The sequence below is a fragment of the Fusarium graminearum genome, chromosome 1 (genome assembly GCF_000240135.3).
Source record: "Fusarium graminearum PH-1 chromosome 1, whole genome shotgun sequence".
In the NCBI taxonomy this organism is placed as follows: domain Eukaryota; kingdom Fungi; phylum Ascomycota; class Sordariomycetes; order Hypocreales; family Nectriaceae; genus Fusarium; species Fusarium graminearum.
Window position 1 is genome coordinate 10513942 of NC_026474.1, and position 22521 is coordinate 10536462.

Here is a 22521-nt window from a genome sequence, read left to right on the forward strand (position 1 = left end):
GGTCGAAGCAAATTGATCGAACTGTTTGTCGCGTTTGGCCAATTAAAATATCAGAATATGATATCGTTCCCCCCCAGGGATCCAGCATAAAAGAAATTGCCACCCATATGATCAGGTCCCTCGATCCCCTGTATTGAGTCTTGCTCCGGGCTGATGATGAAATTTTCATTGAAAAGGGATGTTTCTTCGTTAGATATAAACTCCCCCAAGGAGTGGAGATCCTTCCATGAGAAGCTGTTGAAAGGATCAGAACTTGGTGTTGGCTGGTTTTGATCCATTGGACCTTGGTGGGCTGCTCGGTTGATCGCGACAATAGAATCAGAGGGTTCCTCAGCCCTTGCAGCTTGCGATCTTGATTTTCCTAACATCTTCAACCACAGAAGCTTGAGAGATCGAGCGTAGCGTTGACCGAGACCCTGTTGATTGTCCGAAGTTTTCTGTAGACGGGATATGGTTTCGTATATAGCTCGACGAACACCGCGTGCCTCTGAGGGTTTGATGGCTCCAGCAAAAATGGCCTGGAAGCAAATGTCAGTACATGAAGGCAAGAAAATCAATTTTCTTCAGCGTACCTTGAATAGAAACACGGCGGCATAAATGACATAGAGATAGAATTTCAGAGGCATGTATTTGAAAACTTTGACCGGATCAATAAAACTGTTGATAGTGCAAAGTATCGAATTAGCCGCGTCGATCGACTCATAGATGAATCTCGCATCCGGTGCGGCAGCAAGTTCTGAAAACAGAGGGCCCGCTGGTCTTTTCCTTTGACGACGAACAATGCGGTTAAGATTGGCCTGGAAAGCGAAGGCATTGATATAGAGACGAAGAAAATCATAAGACAGCATCAGAGACGCCTTGACACAAGGGATGAAGCTGAGTCCACCCCATGATAGTTTCCACCTGCGAAGAACGGCGGAGAAGTCATCCTATAGAGTCAGTATTGTAGGCAAGTTGTATGGTAAGAGATCTTACTATGTATCGGACGTACTCGCCTCCTGTATACAGTTGCTCCCTGTGACTGGTTGACGAGTACAGAATATCGTGAGCATTGCTGAAAAGTTGAGTCATCTCAAGGTGAGCCTGGAAAAGCAGAGCTAAGTTATCATTGCCTAAAGTTTGTGTTTGAAGATACGGGAAGTCGGCAGCTCGCAGATTGATGGATGGACCTGGGCCACGAGACCAGAATCCTTTGCCAAGGCGGATCGACACTTGACGATCACTCATATAGCAAGCTAGCATGATGTTAGCTCCCATGTCAAATCAGTGTTAATTTGTTTCTTACCTGCCCAAGCTATCCGTTTCCTACTCAATTCTTCAGTTTTATCTCCATCCCGCTGTGTCAGTCCAGTTTGTTCCAAGTTTTGAAGATATGCGAGACGGATAGCAACGCCCACAAGCATCCACGAGCCTTGATCCTCTTTTCCGCAACCAATCATGAGATCTTCCTCGAGTGGCTGAGGAGCCCATTCGGCAAGTATCAGCAGTGCTTCAACTGCACCGACGGTTGTTGAGCCGGTATATATCAATTTTGAGATTTGACTCTCCATATATCTGGCGCACGCAGTGTGCGCTTTAGACCAAGAGGGGTCATCCTTGGTAGCCACGGTCAAGATAGCTGTGATGAGATACTGCTCTTTCTCTATTGATTCGAGGAGGTGAGTATAGTCGAAAATGGCACTGTAGGCGATGGGGAAGAAAATGTGAAAATTGTCATGGTATCTAGAATTATATTTATCAGCCTTGTACGTGCCCAAAATTATCATAGTTATGTAAACTCACTGCTCAATGAGAAATGATGCCTCTGAAAGTGTGAGGGACCCCGATTCTATAGGTGGGTAGTTACAAACGCCCTGAGATGCGCCTGCAACGCGCCCTGGACCTTCGGCCTGTCTAACCGCCTCTTGGGGTTGGTTGCGATTGTGACTCTCAGGTTCCATATCGGCGACATGGGCCAACAGATCAAGGGCGTCGGAGGGATTGAGAAGATCCGAAGATGTAAAGTGGCCCTGCAGCTGCACAGCGTCACGTCCCTCCTCCTCTTCTTCGTCATTCGAATCTGATCCAAGGTGCGAAGACAGCCATTCACTTGGCTCTTCCGTGTCTCGAGATCTTTCAGCATGGGCGCGCGAGGACGTGTCCATCTGCCTAATCGTTCCGTTTTCCGGCGTTTTGTGGGATCCATTGGATGGCCGATGGTGACTTAGACGCTGGCCTTTGATGCGACGTCCGCCTCGGCGTGAAGTGGCGAGAACACATTCTTGGTGTTTTTCGATGCAACGACGACATGGCGGGTCTCCAGGTATGCCAGTAGAATCACTGTGCAATGTTAAGTTAACAATAAGTATTTAATTAATTGGCAAGGGGTGGCCTACAGATCACAACGTGTTTTCCGAGATCGACAAGTGATACATGCTCTCGAAACTCTCTTGTCAGTGTCTGCTAATGGTGGAGACATTGTCGTTGCAATGAGCTGGGTCAAACACCGAAAACAGAAGGAGCATGCGGCATTTGAACGAAAAGGACCGACCGGCGACACCTGCCTCGGCTCCGGGGCGTTGATTTCATTTAATGCCAAGATGAGTATAGGCAGGAGATAGACTTTAGACTAACGGCAGTCCAAGCGCCAAAGTCACAGGAAGGAAGGTACATATACGAACAATGACGGAATGTTCCGTCCTCTTCGGGTCAACGGAGATTGCTACAAATTATGGGACGTCAGTTTACTGAATTCTACCGTATTGTTCAGCTACTTCAAGCCACCACTCAGTAATATATCCTGTCCAGTTAGGTATCCGTTCTTTGCCATCCTATCAAAAGAATTAGCAAACTTGATCCAAATCACAGCAGAGCAGACTTACATGATTATCACATTGCAAACTTCATCGGGACACCCTAGTCGATGGATCGGAACCGACGTTGCAATGGCCAACCCTGGGTCCGTTTCTTTGAGGCCCTCCAAATCACACCCTTTATCCCATGTCCTATCACCCAAGGGTTAGCCACTGTAGCGTCTTCAGATGAGGAATCACAACATACTCAGATTTGGGAGGAGGAATCATCCCTGTGGAACCGATCATGGCTGGAGAAACCTGGATAGTCAGCTCTAAATCATGGAGAGACATAGGATGACTTACTATGTTTACTGTGATGCCTTCAGGTGCCAACAAAGTAGCCAGATTCTGGCCCATTGAGCTTTGAAATTATGTCAGTACAGCCAATCCCCGAAGCTTCTGGGTCCTATTTACCTGAGGGCTCCTTTAGACGCCGCATAATGACATCCATTGAGTCCACTCCCACGAGCTGCAATACTTCCAACCAGAATCACACGTCCCCATCCTTGCTTCCTCATTCCTTCGATACAACCCTTCGTAACCACAAACTGGCTTCGACTGTTGATCTCCATCATCTCATCCCAATCGTCTTCTCGTATATCTGATACATCTCGGATTCGCCGTCCCAGCCCTGCGTTTGCCACCAAAATCGATACTGCGTGATGCTTGGATGATACAGCGTCTTGACTGAGCAAATTTGGCACAAGGGATCTTGTCGACTCCCTTTGGGAAAGATCTGCTTTTACTGTCACAAACAACTGTGATGGGTATGTCTTGCTCAGTTCTTGTGCGAGGTTGTCTGCCTTATCTTTGTTGGAAGAATAATGAATGGCGATGTCGCAACCTTCCGAAGCAAGGGCTCTGGCTACAGTGGAACCTATTCCGCCACTATCGATATCAGTCAGTCAAATGCATCGAATTTTGGTTCGCATTGGATCCCAACATACCTTGAGCCAGTCACCAAAGCCAATCGGCCTTTGATATCATTGTTGACTGGTTGTAATCGAAGCGTCATCTTTGTTTGTTCCTACAATTTGCAGTTATATGTTTCTTGATCATCAAAATTGATGTCTTATATGAAACGCTAACCTTGCAAACCTTAAGCAAACCCCATCCATTCACCGCCGTCGGCAACTTCCAATGCCGTTTCAAATACCGACGGCAATTGATTTATAAGTCAAGTCTAGAACGTTTCTTTCTACATAGTCTGATACATCCAGCATGCAGATGGCCTAATCTTCCCCACAGCGTTAAACTAGCAAACATGGGGACCCCAGACAACGCTAAAGAATCATGATGTCTTTATTAACCCATCATGCCTCTCGTTTCACGCTCATCTCGATAACCCGCATCTCCAGGATTCCACATTGAACCCTAATTCTCTCTGTTAAATCTCTGGTGTATCTAATCGATCATTGACTGCCAACATGGAGTTGCAGGGTCAAAGCCTCATCTTGACCGTCAGTGTCTTGACGTCGCTGGGTTTTATGCTCATTGGTTATGACAATGGCCTCATGGGTGGTCTTGTCAACACTACAGCCTTTAAGGATACATTTAATGATCCTAATGCCGACATGATAGGTGTCATTGTTGCGATTTTTGAAGGTATGTTGGTCTCCCAAAAGAAAACACCAATGATTTCCACTCACATTTGAACTCCTTAGTTGGATGCTTCTTTGGCGCCATCTTTACATCCATCTGGGGTGAAAGGCTTGGTCGTCGTTGCTCAATTCTCATCGGCTGTATTGTCTTGATGATCGGCGCTATCCTCCAGGCTGCTTCATATAGCCGAGCCATGATGATCGTCGGCCGAGTAGTATCTGGTGTTGGGCTTGGTACCATCAACTCGACTGTACCTGTTCTGCAGGCAGAATTCAGTCCCAAGTCCAGTAGAGGAATCTACGTCTGTGCTCAACTTTCGACTCTCAATTTTGGCATTTTCCTCGTCTATTGGATAGACTACGCTCTGTCATCTCATCACGGGAGCTATGCCTGGCGTGTCCCTGTCATTCTTCAATGCGTCCCCATCTTTGTCATGATCTGCCTCCTAAAATTCATCCCCGAGACGCCACGTTGGCTGGCAGCACACGACAGGCCAGAGGAGTGTCTCCAGATCCTCGCTCGGATCCATGGTACTTCTGTCGACGACCCTGATGTGCGGCTCCTCCACAGTGTCATTACTCAAACAGTCGCCTACGAGACGTCGATCGGCTCCGGTTCCTGGAAGGACCTCCTCAAGGAAGACAGCATCAAGTCTCGCAAGAGGCTGCTTCTCTCGTGCACTCTCCAATCCTTCCAACAACTCGGCGGAATTAATGCTATTATTTGTAAGTTTTCCTCATGAAGGATATTGTGATTGAATGCTGAGGATCTTAGACTATTCAACTACCTTGTTTGAGAAGAGCATCGGCTTCTCAGCTCATATGTCATCTCTCATGTCAGGTTTCTTACAGACATGGTTCTTCATCGCATCTTTTATTCCATGGTTCTTGATCGATCGCATTGGACGTAGACCTCTGGTAAGCATGGATACTATTCTCAATAATCACCCAAGCTGACAGTCATATAGCTCCTGTCCATGACAACTGTCATGGCTGCCACTATGGCCGTCCAAGCTGGCTTAATTTACCAAGTGCAGAATAACACAGCCTCAGCACATGCTTCCGGAATTGCAGCAGCGGCAATGCTTTTCATCTTCCAAGCAGCATTTACCATTGGCTTCCAAGCAACTGTTTGGGTCTACCCGTAAGTTTTGAATTGCAGATGCACAGTCGAAAGTTTCACTAACCGATTCCAGTTCTGAGATCTTACCCCTTCGCCTTCGACAACGTGGCTCTTCTATTTCCACAGCTTCCAATTGGATTTTCAACTATGTAAGTCTTCTACTCACAGAAGAAACAACATACTGACTGGTTTCCAGATGATTGTACAAATTACTCCCGTCTCAATCAGCAACATTGGCTGGAGAACATACATCATTTTTGCAGTACTGAACGCTTTCTTTGTCCCTGTTATCTTCCTGTTCTTCCCTGAGACCAAGGGCTTGGAGTTGGAGGATGTTGACCAACTTTTTGGTGGAGAGGATATTGCTAAGGTCTTGGATAACAAGGGTGATGGGACTGTGGTCACGGTGGAGTCTGTGAACCAAGATGGAGCTAGATGTGCGTCTAATCGCTAAGCCCCTTATTGTTAAGGGCTTCATAAATATCTTTAGTACAAATAATTACATTTATGCATTCGACATATTGGAACATAAAATGATAACCATACTGTGGCACAACTCGGCAGTTAACAAAGCTTATGCAGGGCGCCACTCAATAGTAGACGTCATGTCCTCCCATGCATCCGGCGATTGAGATGTGATTTAGCTTATCAGGGATCGATTCATAGCGAGCATTTGCCGGTGAGGGGTAGCAGTAGCCGCATCCAGCCTGCAGTATTACAAAAAGCCCGATGGCCGACGGCATTCCCACCGAAGCTGGCTATGATGCATTCCAATTGCCAGCCATGTTGATTGTCGTATTCTTCCCGAGAAATATAGAGGTCGCGTGTTCCGCCCTTCCGAATGCGCAATCAATCACAGCGCCTTTACGATGGCATTCAGAGTATTTGACAAGGCTGGACAAGCCATCTTTGGCGCGTCTCCAACGTTAGATCTTCTACACGAGAATCATGATTATCCCTTCGCCCACGAAGCCAGCGTCTTTATTCCCGAGAGCAATTCCCTTTTCATCACAAGCAACCAATACAGCGACCCAGTAACTGGAAAGCGGAAAATCCAAATAAGCAAAGTTGCTCTATCTCCCGATGGAGCCTTTCTTGGCTGTGAAGAAATTGATGCACCAGCTGTGCCCATGGCCAATGGAGGGGTGAACTACAAGGGAGGTGTCCTCTTCTGTGCGCAGGGCACTTTAGAAGGACCTGGTGGTCTCGTCTTTATGGAATCAACGCCCCCATACCGCTGTTCGACTCTCATCAGCTCGTTTTATGGAAGGGACTTCAACTCTCTCAACGATGTGGTTGTTCACTCTGATGGGTCCATCTGGTTCACGGATCCCATATATGGATATGAGCAGGGTATACGTCCCAAACCAAGATTGCCATGCCAGGTCTATCGGTATGACCCTAGCGATGAGTCTATAAGGGCGATTGCAGATGGATTTGGTAGACCGAATGGCATCTGCTTTAGTCCTGATGAGAAGATTGTCTATATCACGGATACGGACTGGATACACGGCGATGGAACAACCGATGATTTCCGCGTGTCAAACATGTAAGTCGTATAGTGTTCACCACATTCGTACAGACAAATTACTAATAGTGCTACTATAAGATATGCCTTTGATGTAGCAACATATTCAGGCCAGCCGTTTCTCACCAATCGAAGACTCTTCGCCATGGCTGATGTTGGCGTACCCGATGGGATTAAATGCGACACAAGCGGCAACGTCTACAGCGGCTGCGGCGATGGTGTCAGTGTCTGGTCGTCAGGTGGAATATTGCTAGGTAAGATTCTTATCGAGGGCGGTGTTGCAAACTTCTGCTTCGGCAGAAACGGCGAGCTTTTCATGCTTAATGAAACCAAGATGTGGCGAGCTCAGCTAGGTAATTGCGTGAAGGGAGCTTTACTTAATATTTAAAACGAGGGTTACTAAAAGTCATTATACATAATCAAATATTTCTATTAAGTTCAAACTACGTATTAGAGACTAAAACATGAAGTATCAAGGTAAACCGCCCATCATGATTGCTCAGACAGCAACTCAATTCCGCTCTAATATATACCAGCAGTAAAGGCCAAGTAGTTTTCATCCGTATCAAGGTTTTCGTACAAGGCATTCTCAAAATTATCAGGAAGAAGACTTCCAAGCATATCCTGAGAGCAGCCCTCCAATTCTCGCGGATCGACGCCATCTGGAGGACCCTCAAATCCAGTCAAGTTAAGCAAACCGCTGAAAGTATCGTCCCCAAGAATTGTCTCGCCCGCGGGAGTTTGTAGGTCAAACGTGGGAATTTCTCCCGATTCCATCTCAGGAAACTGGTAGGAGATGAATGTTTCCCCGGGAGATGGTGTGGATGTGTGATACTGAGGATCGGGCTCTGGAATCGCCTTGCTCGTACCAGCATTGGCGACCTGGTTAGATTGGGCGTTCGCGGTGGCCTTGGGGCCGTTTGAGACCAGTTTACGGAAACGTTCGCCGTTGATAGCTTGCTCTTGGAACATTCGTGGAAAAACCTTGTCCCATACCAAGTTCGCAACTTGTTTCTGCTCGGTCTCTTTGAACTCCAATTTTGAGATTTCTTCTTCGAGGATATCGCGACATTTTTTGCTGCGAAACCAATCTTCCGCCTTGTCCATAAAATCACCCGTCTCATTATTGACATAAGGACTGTGCCAGCGCTGTTCACCTGGGAAAAGCACGCTGTAGAGCCTGTGCCATTGTTCCTCGTGAGACACACTACCGTCCGCGCGTTTAGTGAAGATCTCGTGTCCCATCTCATAAGTAATAAGTCCAGGCGGAGGGTCAGAACGGGGGGGGATCTCTCTACAAATCCCATGTGCCGCTGCATCCGTGCTTTCTGCGTAGATGCTCCAACACCTGTCGCAGTATTCTTTCCAGTGGACATTCTTGACATGATCTTTTATACTCCTGAAATGTATGGGGCCAACTTTGCACGCGTACTCATCTGGCTTCCATTTTACAAATGGGCAGACCCAACGGTAACGTTTGTTGTCTTTGCCAATATCAGATGACTTTCTCTTCTTGTCCTGAGAACCTTCATCTTCACTTTCCCCATCACCGCCCAGTGCTTTGCGTTTTTGGGACTTTGATTCAACCCTGGCTTTTCCGTTGAACCCCTTCTTTCCGCCTTCCGGATTGTTCGAGGCACCTTCGGTGACCTTCTTTGATGCCCCAGCGATCCGTCTGTTCGAGGCTTGTGGCCCACGTGACCTGTAAAGGTCATCGATGAGCAATTCTACAATCCAGTCTGCGTATCTATGCATAGCAACCACTTGATTTGGGTCAGAAGGCTCTGTAGTGGTATTGCTATCCATTGTTTCCGAAGGGCTGGAGGCGCTGATCACAACGGAACTCGTCGTAGATGCTAACTCAAGATCCTCAATCAACATTGTAGGACTCGAGTGCTCCATAAACTCTCCCATACCAGCCATATTGAACGAGATGAGCATGGCAGCCGGAACATCCTGGATTGTCGACTCTGTTGCAAACTTGTGTGGTTCTGACAAGGCACGTTCAGAACCCGGATCGACTTTGGAGAATTTATCATCTGATGTTCTGGTAACCCGCAATGGCTCACCACCGAAACATAAGCCAGACTCCTGCCACGAAAACTCGTAAGGTTGTGCGAACAAAAAGAAATCTCTGTCCCGGACAACTGAGCTTTCTGTCGGTCCTACAGGAAGCGATTGAACAGCACTCGAACTGCTTTCAGTTGGTGTAGACAGAGATGCTCCTGACTGCGAAATCGTCGACGAAGTCATAGGCCCTGCAACCAATGCTCCCGACAGCCTTAGCGGTATAGAAGGGAGTATACTCTCTTCTGGTCGATGGTTATCAGAATATTGAGAGGTCAAACAAATTTCTGGGTGTGAAACGACGGGTTCTTCAAGGCCATCACCCAAGGCCAACAGTAAGGGGCCATTAGCTAGGTCTTCCTCCCGCGTAGAGCGACCCGATGAAGCTGGTTCTGAAGCCTAGCAACAAAAATGTCAGTGGAAAGGCGCTCTTGTTAAGAGTGATACTCATAGGGGATGTGGCCGACTCACTCTGAGCGAATGTTTGGTGGGTGCTGTCGTGTCTGGCGAATCGCCAGCACCATGTTGCGTAGACGCGTCAATGTGGTCAGACATGATTTGGAAACTTGGGGGAAATAATAATAGATTGGAACAAGTTTTGTATAGAAATAGTAATGAGATGAAGACGAAGATGAAGAAGGAATTTCGAACAGTTCACGAAATCCGCCATCATTTTATGTAAAATCGTTTTGCAGTCGTGACTTCTTTTTCGCCCATAATCGAGGTATCGACAGCATTTCTCATAAACCCTGCAAAACGCTGTTGGTGGCTGAACATGAGACCCAATAAGCGCTCTCAAAACCACTTCCCCCGGTCGAAAAAAAGAAGAAAAGAGTTTTGATTCGTTAGAAGAGATAAATTGAGGTGCTGGGATAGGAACATGCACAAGTTGACCGCCATGATGTGCTGGTGTTGTGTCGGGTCCAAAAACAAATTCACGGTTCTAGGATAGGTAGTAGCTGTGCTCTTTCTTTCAAAACTGTAGCTGATTTAAGTGTGCAGGATACAATACGTATAGCTTCAATAATTTCCGTTCAATTAAATATACCTTGGTATGCATCACGTACGTGTTAGTACTATTGCATCCAAATTTGCCCATTGCCCTATTTACCAGAAAGATGGAATTAACTGAAATACCTGTGCATGCTTACTACCCCTGTTAGATTAATTTCGGATACCAACCAGGTATTGAGCGTGATTAAGACAGATTGCAAGGCCCTATTGTGCCATTGAGACTTGTATCTTCCAGTATATATTACATTGTTCTATGCCACTATTCAACTGTTTCAAACTTGGTTCAATCTAATAACACTCACCCAACTTTCAAATAGCCACTGCTAGTTATTGTTTCCTTCCTTGACCCCCGTCTTAACAAGCCATTAAAACTCTCAACTCCTTTGCTACTCATTTGTTAAATATTTGCCGAGACATTCAAAATCATGGAGCTATCTGGTTTGTCGACGCTCCACTGATACTAGTCTAGATAGATGGTGGCCAGCTTTCGTCCAGTCACAACCAGGCACAGTGTCTTGCAACAAAAAACATAGTGTTAGTATTGCCGACCGGATTTGGTTCGTTGATAGCACCGATTTCTATCCTCCCTAGGTAAGATTGGTTACCTAGGTGGAGGAGGAAGAAAACAGCAATGCTATAGGGTAAAGGTTGGAGTATTGATGCAGACTGTATTCGGTAGAAGGCATTATCGTTTTTCCGTCTCTTGTCTTGGCGTTATTCGCACTGAATGCCCGAATAGTACATTGCACCGCTACAACGAATCATTGTCACTGTCAATGTTCGTGAGCGATGCCTCGATTGTTACCAACTGCCAGTATCCAGAATCGACTCCAATTAGTTTTTAACTTGCGACGATCATATAATGCCAAGCTATCAAAACCATGGCTGAACCCTTGCGCCTTGTGGATGAAGTCATAACCTGGGGATGAATGAAGTCATAAAGCTGATCATGAATGCATGCATTTGAATCACAAGGCAGCAAATCATCTTATCTTATCTTAACGAGCAGGTGACAGTGACAATCACGACAAGGATAAGACTCAGCCCAGAAGCTAAAGCCAGCTAATCCCGCAGGTCCTGGGGTCCCTATTTTAGGCCATTGAGCCGCCCCCCGACAGTTGTCGCTTGGCCTAGCCTTAGCGAGCTGTCACTGTAGTCCATACCTAAAGTGCGCCACGATCGGATGCACAGGCTCGGCCACTTCATTTTCCTTGCACCATGCAACATAGCGCTTACAATCTGACAAAAACGTGCTTCTCCCGTTCGTATTTCCAACCTAATCGACCCGATACAGCTAAAATATCGGTGAGATTAAGGCTTTGTGGTGGATACCCATGAACCTCAGCTTGGCAATTAGACTCATCCATCGCTCCATTTTCTCCTCGGCTCAGCCTTGTTCGGACTTGTCCCTGCAGGGATACGATCTCCATTGACTCCTTCGTTGGGCATTTTCGTGTTGCTGTGCCTCTCAGAGTCTCACTTCTTTCGTATTAACCAACAACTGAGCTGTTCGGAAATGACCCAGTATGGGTTGGCGGGCAGCCATAGAGGGTCCGGAAGGATTCGACTCTATGGGCATTCGGTGTGACTGTGCTATGTTTCCTGTCGATCGTGACATGGCAAGCGCCAGGTCCTGCATAGTATAAGTAGACGTTAGATTCCCACTTCAAGTTGTTATTCTTACCATACTATCACCATCTCAGAAGCATCACAGTTTCACACACACAAAAGTCAATTCACCACAAAACCCACTCGCAAACATGCAGACCAAGTACCTCTCTATCCTCGGCGCTGCTGCCGCTGCCGTTACTGGCGTCTCTGCTCGTGATATCCAGCATGTCGACGTTGTCCACATCTTCGAGACTCTTCACGTCTCCGAGCAAGTCCGCAACTTCAGTCCCAACAAGCGCAACATCGACGCCCTCTTTGCGCGCGACTCGAATGATGAGTGTCTAAGCTCGGCCACTTCCATCCTGCGAGCCTTTCCCACCCCAACAGGCAGTCTTAGAGACTATGTTAGCACTGCCCAATCTCAAACCAACCCTTGCACTCTAGAGGTTCCTGCTACGCTCTCGTCAGACTTGATGAGCTACTACACCAGCTTGACCGAGTGGGAGATGGACAACGAAGACGGTTTGATCAAGTTCATCCAAAAGTGCGCCAGCCAGGATGACCTTGACGAGATCAACAAGGAGCTGGGCGGCGGCTCAGAGTGCTCTGGTCTTGGAACTGTTCATTTCACCGCTGCGAGCAGCACCAAGACTGTCGATTTGCAGACTGCATTCCCCGACTACACTGTCGCCTCTGTGCCCACTACCGTCGACAATGCTGGTGTTGCTCACTGTGTTAGCAAGTTTGCTGCTGCCGCCGCTGCAGTTGTTGCCGGCTTCATGATTGCTGCTTAATTGAGATGATTTGGCGAGGGATCTGCCATTGTGACGACTGATGGATAGAGCGTTGATCTTTTTCTGTATGATATCCTGTGCTCAATGCACTTTTAGAGTCGGTTCTTTATTTCTTGTGTATACCCAGTCGATAAGAAATCTATATAACTATAACTCAACCTCCTGATCAGCTGTGCTTGTGAACTGTTTACTCAATTGTTGGACGTACCTCCTACGCGTATTGGGTTTTTATTTCGACATGTCTAGGTAACAATTTAAGGCTGTCGGCTAGCTATCAAAGGCATATACAGCGTGTCAGAATTGAAATGGATGTGCTATACATATAGTAGGCTGGTCAACAGCCTTATTTTGTCACTTGAGCCTGTTGAAAAGCGCCCCCTCCCCCAACCCGCTATGTTGACTATTAACCTATTAATAATGATGTAATCATTGAAAATGATTGTATCAGTAGGTCGTTGCCTGCTAATCCTTGGACTAAATGCTGGGCACCTACCTCCCCGTATCTTTGGCAGTTGATTTTTAGGCATCCCTCTGGTTACCCAAGATACAAAATAATTCCAGGCGGGTACCATATCCAGGCACCAGCACCCTTTCTCGTCAACATCGACACTACCAGGCAAGTGCATCGCAGACAAATCGGCACTGGTTTAGTGGTTGATGGAAATATCAAGGGAGTCTCAGTGTATGTATGGCCCAAGAGTAGGCTAATGATTTCGTTTGATCTGTTCTAACTGCCGCCTTTTTAGGATCATGGAGCGGGCATCTTTGCTATTGAGTCTCTCACCTGAGCTCATCTTCCAAATCGTCGACCACAGTCCTTCCACCGTTCTTACTCTCGCCCTCACCTGCTCTTCCTTGTACCGCCTATGTCAGCCTGTTCTGAAGCAGCATCGCGATGCTTACAAAAAGTACAGAGTTACCTCCGATTTGTCCCCAGAAACAGTGCTTCACCTCTTTATAGTTGGCCCCACGGCGAAAATTGAGAGATGGCATGTTCGTGAGCTGGAGATTTGGGGTTCTCGAGAAAGCTGGGAAGATTGGCGGTCTTGGGCTCCAAAGCTGCCTGGTCGATACGGACTTGCGAAAGAAGCTCCTTCGAGATCGGCTTTGAGTGCACAGGAACTTCAGAGATACAGCCCGAAAGGAACCGAATGGTGGAGGTTCTCTGAAGAAGAAGTCAGCAATGTCCAAAGAACTCTAGAATCTGGCAATGATGGATATCTGAAAATGCTCCTCAGCGCCTCATGCCCTCGCCTTCACAGCATCAGATTTGCCAAGCGACTGGGCGATGCCTGGTCAAGCCTCATGTGGATTACCAAAGCTATCGTAAGGAGCGAACATTGTGGCGGTATATGGCCGCCGGGCTTTCATTCGCTACAAAATGTGGCGGTTGATGTTTCAATAGGTCTATCTCCCGATCAAGACGACGATGAGATACATGGTGCCGGCCTTGCGACGCTTTTACACCTCCCCCATATCAAAAACCTGTACTACTGTAAACCTTCTCCAAACAGAGAAGACGAAGAGGATGAGGACTTCGAATTCTACAAGCTGTATCGTCTTCCCACTGGTACGTCGAGTGTCGAAAGCATCTTTCTCGACTGCCCAGACAATCTTCCAGAAGAATTCTACGATGCCCTTGCCAGCGCACCAAAGGGACTTGACACATTCGCTATTAGGGCTACATGCTCGTATGAGCATATTTTAAACGATGTCGATTCGCTCGTGAGCGCCCTTGCTGACAAGAACCCACAACTAAAGCGACTTATCGTGTATAATGGTATGGGACTCGGTAGCGAATATGAGGGGGTGTTTTCGTGTCCTCCTTCTGACTTCAAGTGCTTTGAGGCCATCAAGCATTTAAGTATAGGAGCTGATGACTTTGAAAACGAGGGCAGCTGTCATGCTCACGGACAGGACCCAGACATTGTGGACGACGAATGGTTCCATAACGTATTTCCGCCTAACGTTGAAGCAATATATGTTTGGGGGGGTCGGTTTATCGGGGTTACGAGATCGAGCGATCAGAAACCCTCGATTTCTTACTCTCGCAAGTCATCGAGTCAGGCGCCTACAAAGGTCTCAAAGTCATCTACGTCGAAAACGTGGAAGGCTGGGCTTGCTGGAGTGGCAGGCCAACACGGAAGCAGCTTGCTTTCCAAAAGACCACCGCTGCGGGACGAAAGGCTGGCGTACATATCTGCACGCTCATGAACAGAGGTGATGGAGGTTATTGGAAGAATTTCCCTGCCAAGCCTGATCGGTTTGACCTCAAGACCGGCCCCTGTAGAGGGAAGAGACCGGCGGATTGGAGGCTGAACCTTGACACTGGTAAATGGGGCCCAGATTGTATGGGATGTGGAGAGTGTAAGAAATGTTTGGCGGTCTATCCTCCTGAGCTGTGGAAAAAGCATAAGACTGTCGAAGGATGAGGCGAAAGGCGGCTGGGTGATCGCTCAAAAGAGAGGTTGTGTTGTAGGCCAGACTATTTGGAAGATGGTGGAGGATATCATCTACTGTAGCATGCACATACAATCGTGGTGAATAACACAAAGGGCGGCCACTGTGATTTAGAGTACAAACATGAACAGCCTAAGAGGCTGGTCTAAAAAACAGAAACTGTTTTCCTGATTTCACCTCTTATGCCTCTAGCGATGATCACTCTGATACCCTGCGCTTGTGTGCACGGAACTAAATGAGTCTGTGTTATATATCACACAAAACCTGGTGCTTAGCAGAAACATTACCCTCTCAAATCTTTGGGTGCAGAAGTAAACCGCCTAGTCTGCTTCAAAAACTACAGCGAGATCAATGTGTTTTCATTCAGCACATTTATCACCAAGACGACGTTGACTCCAGAGCAAGCCCGGTGAGTCACCATGCAATGCATTTGTCAAGAATTTAAATCTCATATTGGTCCATATCGTATGTCTGTAGACCCAATTGCCCTTTCCTCCCCATAACAATTCTTCCAAACAAGAAGGCCAAAATTACACCACGCCACGAAATGAAACTTCATCCCACCACAACACTGGTTTCTAGTATGAGGATCCGCAAAACCAGAAAGAAGGCCATCGCCTCAAAATGCTTGGTTGATCCCTCAGAGCATATCGTCTTTGCAGTCACTCTCCGCCTTGTAGCCCTTCTTGAACCAGCTGCCGTCTTCGTTCAAACCTAGCCTCTCCTAAAGTGCCAGCTTTTCCAACTTGTCGTACAGCGGTGTTCCGAAACCACTAACAGGATCCCATCCTTTGACAGCCTCCCAACCTGCACCGGGTATTTCGGGCGCCAGAGTGTCTTGGAGACTGAAACCTTGACAGCCATAGTTTCTGCCATCCACAATACTAGATCGATGGTTAGAATACAGATGGTTGAGATGAATCAGCATGAACTTACTCAGTGAATCCTTTGTATCCCTTCTTGTAGATCCAAGGGTTAAGAAATCCCATCGCAGGCTTGCCCTTTCTCAGCCTCTCATTCGAAAGGAGAGCAACAATGGCCCCGAATGTTGGCGCTGCCGCACTGTCGCTATGTCAGCTTCTTCGCTGTGGTAACAAGTTTGTCTTTCTTACCTTGTTCCTGTTGCAGGACGCACTTCACCACGTACCATGACCGGCAATTCAGCCGCAATAGCTGCTACATCAGGATAGGCTCGTCCCTTTGGGTTGTAATAAGCCTGCCACTTCTTGCCATACTTCTTCAGGTATTCCTTCACAGCCTTTTCCTGGTACTCGGGGCGCGGGAAAAGATCAGAAAACCCACCGCCGGTCGAAAACGGCTCTCCTTCTCCATCGCTCAATGCAATCTCAGGATTGTTGCCTCCCGTACCACCGACAGTGGTTACGTATGGACAGGCACTGGGCCATGTAGGGAGAAATTTCTTGGTCTTCTTTCCATCATTTGATTGACACGCGACACCCACACCTTGATTACCAGCTGGGACTATGATTGAAACGCCTCGCGTGCCAATCTGTCCAAACTTGTTGCAGACCTGACGGGCATATTTCTTGGGAAGGTGTTGTTCGTATTCGCCCCATGATATGGAGATGACTGAAGGGAGTTTCTTGGTAGGCAGGTTCAAGATATGTTCAGCAAACTCGAGCCAGGTCTCAATGCCCTGTCCTGGTGGTAGACTGTAGCCTTCTATTAGCAACATAGATTCCCCTATTTGACACGAATAACTTACTCGAGATCAGAGATGTAGTCGGTATTGATACCTCCAACAGCCAGGTGTTGGATCGGAACTCGGGAGGCTAACGAGACGGCGTATTGGGTGTTCAAATTCCCTTCGTTCTCGGGAACATTGTCGCCTTGCGTGTTTTTCCCGCCATTGGCAAAGTCGTCGGCGAAGGTGACGCCCTTGAGATCAGGAGCGTAACGTCGGAGAAACTCTTGGAGCTCATCACGTTGAGAGGTCATCTAATGTCTGTCAGTCAGGACTTTTCACATGGCAAATGGAGTTTTCGTACGTTTTGGAAGCTGACAGTTGTGTATAAAGACCCCTTCGCAGCATTTGGGTACTTCTTTGGTAGGTTGTACAGCTTACGGATACACGCAGGGGTTGCCTCCGTTTTACACTTTTTGAGGTCAACCGGTCCTGGTCCACCATAATTGCCGTTCTTGGTAGACCGTGGCTCCTTTTCGCCCTGGACATACCGCTTCATCACGGTAGGTGCAGTTTCTTCAAGACTTTGGGTGTGTTGGAAGCTTGAAAAGAGTGTGGTAGGTTGAATTGATGAAATGTGGCGGCGGATCTCGTGAGGGACAGAGTACTCTCTCGTCCTGACGATGCTTCTGTCATCGCGGGCGAACACAGAGAACCGAGTGTTGAGCATTCCTTCTGCGTTCTTGACAGTGGTTTGGATGTGAAGCCATTCGCCCTCGTCACGAACGTGATGGTCAGGAACTCCAGCCTCGGAGAGCCAGCGCTCGACAGACTTGGTAGCAGCACTAGAAGGTCTGAGGAGAGCTTTGGCGGATTCACGAGAGAGGTGTTTGCCATAGTTGTGATGGTCAGGATCGGAGACTTCGTAGATGGTGCGCTCAAGTAACTTGTGGTCTTCGGGCTCAAGTCCGATAGAGAGATTGATGAATTCGTCAGGGGAGGGAGAGTCTGATTCCTCCCATCCAGCAGGGGTCTCGTTCAATGACTCAACTACAACTGGGACAGCCAGAACAGACGCCGCGCTGAAAAGAAACCCCCCAGTCTTGAGGAGATTGATCGCCAGCATGGCTTGAATCGGGGTTTAAAAAAGAGAGCAATAGAGTGTTTGCAGGTTGCTCGTGAAGATGGGCTTGAGATCTTGCTGATAACCTGGATTATCGTCAGCAGGCGACTCTCTATATATCGGGTTCCAGAGAATATTGCGTCTGATGTAGAACGAAGTATCACTTCTACATCCCTGTCCCAGTTGGTGTTGTGGCTGCTATCCGTCTTCCCATTCTGGTAGGTGGGCGTTGAAGAACAATACTAAGCCACTTCATATTGTTCGTGGCACGTTCCTTCCATCAACCAACACCATCTCCTCAACAGTCCCAATGGCGCGGGTCCTGGACATTACTCCTGCCCTACCGGGCGGGAAGGCTTTCAGTTTCTTCATGTCGCATCCTCTACCAGATGAGGAAATGGCGATCCTGTGGCGTCGACCAGGAAATTCCTTGGCCATGGCTCCGATGAGTCAGTCTTTCTAGAAGGGCGGGAGAAGTTGTTAGATTGGGCAAACACCCGCACGGCATCATTCAGGCATGGCAAGGAATACCTAAGTATACATATCAAACAAAGACTGAAGTTACAGATTCCGTCGAAAAATCAACAAGCTGAGTTCGAATGTCACTAGATTGTGTCTGTCATTCTGTAGATGTGATAAAAGTCCTGAATCTGGGATACGCCTTTCATTCCTTACATCAGGCACCCAAAGAAGCAAGAAGCAGAGATTGTTATGTTTCCCTTTGCGTTTGCACGGTTGGCGCTGACAAGGCTTGCATGTACCTCAAGTCGCCTGGCTTCTTCGAGCTGCAGAGAATCACCAGCTGATCAATGTTTCTGCTGTTGGTTCCTAGATGCTCGATAGCTGCTTGGCGATAGGCTGGGTACATCGCTTGCCTGCATGCTTCGGGATTTGAATGCATAATTGCGCCAAAACCGAAGCATGAGCTGATGGTGACAATGTAGAGGTTGACAGAAGTTACACCTTGTTCTCTCAGCAGTCAACCCTTGCACTTACTGGGGGAGGGCCAATAATCATGTCCATATGTTGGAATGTCATCTGTCGATCATGCTTAGAGCCAACAGTGTTTCAGTGCAGATATCCCTGACGGGCCGCATTGGGTATCTTCAGCTTTCACTGCCAAGAAGCCTGTCACGATTGTGACTTTGGTTTTGGCTGAGGTTGAGCTGCGTATTCGTCTTGGCACTGGGCTCATTTGCGACACCCTCTTGGAACAGCTCAATGCCTCATGGCTTGCCAGTTATCGGACCACATTCCGTTGGAACAGCCAACAGCATGGTCAAGGGACTCGGAGCACATTTGGGCCTCTGCAAGGTGTAAATCGACTGGAGATCTGCAAGGATAAATCTGCTCCTAGTGGCCGAGCTGTGTCTTGGGATTATCGGATGGAAGCATAGCTCCAAGCTTGGGCAAGCAGGCAAGCAAGCTGCATCAAAGTGCAATGCAGCTCCGGAAGAGTAAGCCTGAGTTTCACGGAATTTGAGCAGTCACAATCAAGGAAGCTCTTTGAGAGAAATAGATCGTATTCTTGGTCGGAGTCGCGACTTGTTTCTGCCTTGTGTAACTGTATTTCGTATGCTAAGATGGAGGAATGGCCATGCCAGGGTGCCTTATCATTTCCAGGTGTCCAGTAGGATTGTTGAAGCAATTAATCCCGTTGGCTGCTTGGCTCTCGTTGGCCATTTATGCTCACACAAGAGTTGACTGAGCTCTGAGCTTTGGCTGTCGGCTGCCTGCAACGATAATTACAACCTCAGGCCTTCAAGCGAAGCGAAGCTCCTCTGGAGCTCCAAAGCTCTTGCCCACAAATTCATGACCCACTCGCTTCCCACAGCAGGCAGCACCTTCAGCCCCCTCATTTTACGCCCCCTCATTGGCCCAAATTCTGCCGCGTCCACAATCAGTCGCTTCTCACCGCCCTCAGAATCCTCTATAAAATCTCGGCTTCCTCAGCCAAGCTGTGCTTTTCTTTCTTCTTTTCTCCTTAGCTCTCTTTGCCTTTTGGCTTAGATCAAGTGTAGTATCTGTTCTTTTCAGTTTAATCTCTGAAAGATGTCTAAGGACATCAACATTGATTATTCCTATTTTTGGTCAGAGGGCGGTTTCCTCTGTGCTTGCACACGATTCCGCTCACTGTGTCCCTGGTATTACACTGCCTCCAGGTGACGCGAATTTGCACTCTCGAGCTCCTCGTTTTTCATTGCTATCTCAGGCTTGCCTGGGAAGTGAGGAAGAACTCCCTCTTCGTGAAAATGTTCCGTAGTGCTAACTGTTGTGACGAAGCGAATGCCAGTAAAGCAGCGTTTATGTTTGCATCCAAGCTGCTGTCAGTCGTAAATCTTTGCATAAATCTCTTGACCTTGTGCTGGGCAAGAATCACACCCGTCATAATCGTAAAGGCGACCCTAGCGTGACTCCAACCACTAAACCTCCATCTCAAGAACCTCATCCGCAGAGCCTCATTCATCCATTCACCACTAACCGCCATCATGTCCTCTGAAACTCCCCTGCTCGACCCTTCACTCTTCTCTCACCTCCAGGAGAAGCTCGATGAAGAGACCAGCGTCCGCGACAACCTCACTCAGATAATCCAGCGTCTCGAGCGCGCCGTCGCTACCGCTCAAGGCCTTCTCTCTCGTGTCCACTCTACTCCTCGCGCCCGCTGTCAGTTTTTTTTCTACCTTACTGTGATGTTCAAGGCTGATTTTTCGTGAAATGCAGATCCTGCGTTGGTCTCCCAGGTTGAGGATGCCATCAAGGAAGAAGTAACCATCGTGAAGGAACTTAGCGAGGTTGCTAGCCAGCACCCATACTACAAGTACTCCATCATCACCTGAGCCAAGGCGTGCATCAAAATCTGACTTTCTGCTCTAGATACAACCAAAAGTGGGCGAGAACTGTTCAGAATGCCATCGGCACCGCTGTCTACACTGCTTGGCTCGGCGGTCTAGGCTCCGACTCGCAGCCAGCTTCTCTCGGCCGTCTCCTGACCCTCGAGCAGGTCGGCGCTGTTTTCCAGGGTCCGTTTGCCTATCACTGATCATCTTAGCACCCAAATTGACATTTCCCAGTCCCTACAAACCTCAAGGATCGTGACGCCTTCCACTTCACCATCGAGGAATATCTCCTCTCTCTGACGGACCTGACCAATGAGCTCGCCCGTCTGGCTCCCAACGCTGTTACCCACGGAGACTTTGAGCTTCCTCTCGTTATTAGCGCGTTCATCAAGGATCTTTTCGCTGGGTTCCAACTTCTAAACCTCAAGAACGATATCCTCCGCAAGCGAGCCGATGCCGTCAAGTATGACGTCAAGAGAGTTGAGGACGTTGTCTACGATTTGAGCCTGCGCGGGCTGGTCAAGCGACCGGGTGAAGGTGACACAGAGATGGCCGCCGCCGAGTAAAAGTCGAATTCACGAGAAAGGCCTGGAAAAAATGACGACGATATCCACCAACGACCACAGCTAGGTAGCTTAGTTATCTACATGAAAACAATTACGGAATATTCTACAAGGCTCAAGGACTATCTCAGTGCACAAAAAGTGATTATAATGTTTTAATTATCATGCATGCCGTTGTAGGCATGGACTTCTAGTTTAACAAAATGGTTTGGTGTCTTGCTTGACCCTCTGGTTGAACCCAGTCGATGCGGATTTTGTTGACAATAAAAATACACCATAACCCGTCCCGCCTCTGAACTCCAAATCAGGTTCAATATAGTAGACGAGTCTTCTCCAAAGCTCGTTTTAGTCATGTCGAAATGTACACTTGTCACCTCTAGCACACTTGCCCTGCTGCCAGAAGGTGCATGGCTTAGTGCCGATAAGTGCCTTGTTGGCAGGCTTGTGTGGTGGGAGGGTACCTCTCTTTTTCCGTCCGTCTTTGCCATCGCGGTCGCCTCTGCCTGCGTGATGATCGTCACGGTCAAACGTACGATCGCGGTCCCATCCTCTATCTTGGTCACGATCTCGGCCATGGTCTCTCTCTCGCTCCCAATCGCGCTCGGCGGCAGGTGGAGGCGGAGGCGAGATCTGTTGACCCTGCGCCATCTGGCTCAACATTACATACTGCTGGTATGATGATGGGTCATTGGGGTTGAAATAAGGAGCTGCACTTGATGCTGCTGCTTGTTGTGTCGTGCCCTGTGATGGCTGGTTGATGGCAGCCAAAATAGACTGAAGCTGGTTCTCGGGGATTTGTGGCTGCTGCTGGGAGGGTGCAGCGCTTGTTTGCGGCTGAGCTGGCTGCTGACCTCCATTCACCTGCTGCAACAAAGCCATATAGGGGGCGTATTGCTGTTGCTGAGCGTAAAAAGCAGTCCAGTCCTGAGGGTTAGCTGGAGCTTGGCCAGATGAAGCACTAGACACCGCTGATAGCAGAGCATTTGCCTCTGCTTCTGCTCTCGCGCGCTCCTCCTCTTCCCTCTTTTGTCGAGCTGCCAATTCTTTGTTGTAACCCATTTGCCATTCGCGAACTTTCTCCTGATCATGCAAGATCCACTCAGGAGGCGAGTTGGAGGGAAACGGTAGGCCAGCCATAGACTTGGTAACATTTTCAATAACACTTCCACAAAAACCAGTTGAATCAGGGTACTTGTACGCTCGCCAAACATCACTTGCGCTTGGGTTAGGATCTCGCCAGTTCCTAGCCTTATCGGATTTGAGGATAGCGATTATCTGCTCTAGAACAGCACGGCCTGCGATAATGGGCAGAGTATCATTG

The 22521-nt window shown here is 48.1% G+C and overlaps 9 protein-coding genes across 9 annotated transcripts; 5 read left to right on the plus strand and 4 right to left on the minus strand.

The window, feature by feature from the left end:
• Positions 1 to 50: 50 nt before the first annotated feature.
• FGSG_10337 (uncharacterized protein) lies at positions 51 to 3849 on the minus strand (the record flags this gene model as incomplete). Its single annotated transcript, XM_011320999.1, has 10 exons — positions 51 to 518; positions 573 to 929; positions 976 to 1235; positions 1286 to 1722; positions 1783 to 2319; positions 2862 to 2984; positions 3040 to 3106; positions 3138 to 3145; positions 3249 to 3722; positions 3782 to 3849. 10 exons carry the CDS (start codon positions 3847 to 3849, stop codon positions 51 to 53), a joined length of 2799 nt encoding a protein of 932 aa, XP_011319301.1.
• A 412-nt stretch (positions 3850 to 4261) lies between these two features.
• FGSG_10338 (uncharacterized protein) lies at positions 4262 to 6190 on the plus strand (the record flags this gene model as incomplete). Its single annotated transcript, XM_011321000.1, has 7 exons — positions 4262 to 4439; positions 4499 to 5161; positions 5211 to 5353; positions 5404 to 5579; positions 5632 to 5707; positions 5755 to 5995; positions 6141 to 6190. The coding sequence occupies 7 exons, from the start codon at positions 4262 to 4264 to the stop codon at positions 6188 to 6190; spliced, it is 1527 nt and encodes a 508-aa protein (XP_011319302.1).
• Positions 6191 to 6427: 237 nt separating this feature from the next.
• FGSG_10339 (uncharacterized protein) lies at positions 6428 to 7443 on the plus strand (the record flags this gene model as incomplete). Its single annotated transcript, XM_011321001.1, has 3 exons — positions 6428 to 7107; positions 7156 to 7340; positions 7421 to 7443. The coding sequence occupies 3 exons, from the start codon at positions 6428 to 6430 to the stop codon at positions 7441 to 7443; spliced, it is 888 nt and encodes a 295-aa protein (XP_011319303.1).
• A 165-nt stretch (positions 7444 to 7608) lies between these two features.
• Positions 7609 to 9027, minus strand: FGSG_10340 (uncharacterized protein; the record flags this gene model as incomplete). Its single annotated transcript, XM_011321002.1, has 1 exon — positions 7609 to 9027. One exon carries the CDS (start codon positions 9025 to 9027, stop codon positions 7609 to 7611), a length of 1419 nt encoding a protein of 472 aa, XP_011319304.1.
• A 2838-nt stretch (positions 9028 to 11865) lies between these two features.
• Positions 11866 to 12728, plus strand: FGSG_10341 (uncharacterized protein). Its single transcript, XM_011321003.1, has one exon. The coding sequence runs from the start codon at positions 11928 to 11930 to the stop codon at positions 12570 to 12572; it is 645 nt and encodes a 214-aa protein (XP_011319305.1). The 5' UTR covers positions 11866 to 11927; the 3' UTR covers positions 12573 to 12728.
• An 82-nt stretch (positions 12729 to 12810) lies between these two features.
• On the plus strand, positions 12811 to 15004 carry FGSG_10342 (uncharacterized protein; the record flags this gene model as incomplete). Its single annotated transcript, XM_011321004.1, has 4 exons — positions 12811 to 12818; positions 13021 to 13254; positions 13319 to 14525; positions 14588 to 15004. 4 exons carry the CDS (start codon positions 12811 to 12813, stop codon positions 15002 to 15004), a joined length of 1866 nt encoding a protein of 621 aa, XP_011319306.1.
• A 503-nt stretch (positions 15005 to 15507) lies between these two features.
• On the minus strand, positions 15508 to 17803 carry FGSG_10343 (uncharacterized protein; the record flags this gene model as incomplete). The annotated part of the gene is made up of 5 exons (XM_011321005.1): positions 15508 to 15916; positions 15969 to 16094; positions 16145 to 16705; positions 16759 to 16991; positions 17042 to 17803. The coding sequence occupies 5 exons, from the start codon at positions 17801 to 17803 to the stop codon at positions 15757 to 15759; spliced, it is 1842 nt and encodes a 613-aa protein (XP_011319307.1). The 3' UTR covers positions 15508 to 15756.
• A 2486-nt stretch (positions 17804 to 20289) lies between these two features.
• FGSG_10344 (uncharacterized protein) lies at positions 20290 to 21203 on the plus strand (the record flags this gene model as incomplete). The annotated part of the gene is made up of 4 exons (XM_011321006.1): positions 20290 to 20464; positions 20522 to 20618; positions 20675 to 20820; positions 20872 to 21203. The coding sequence occupies 4 exons, from the start codon at positions 20290 to 20292 to the stop codon at positions 21201 to 21203; spliced, it is 750 nt and encodes a 249-aa protein (XP_011319308.1).
• Positions 21204 to 21545: 342 nt separating this feature from the next.
• Positions 21546 to 22337, minus strand: FGSG_13744 (uncharacterized protein; the record flags this gene model as incomplete). Its single annotated transcript, XM_011321007.1, has 1 exon — positions 21546 to 22337. The coding sequence occupies one exon, from the start codon at positions 22335 to 22337 to the stop codon at positions 21546 to 21548; it is 792 nt and encodes a 263-aa protein (XP_011319309.1).
• Positions 22338 to 22521: the final 184 nt, after the last annotated feature.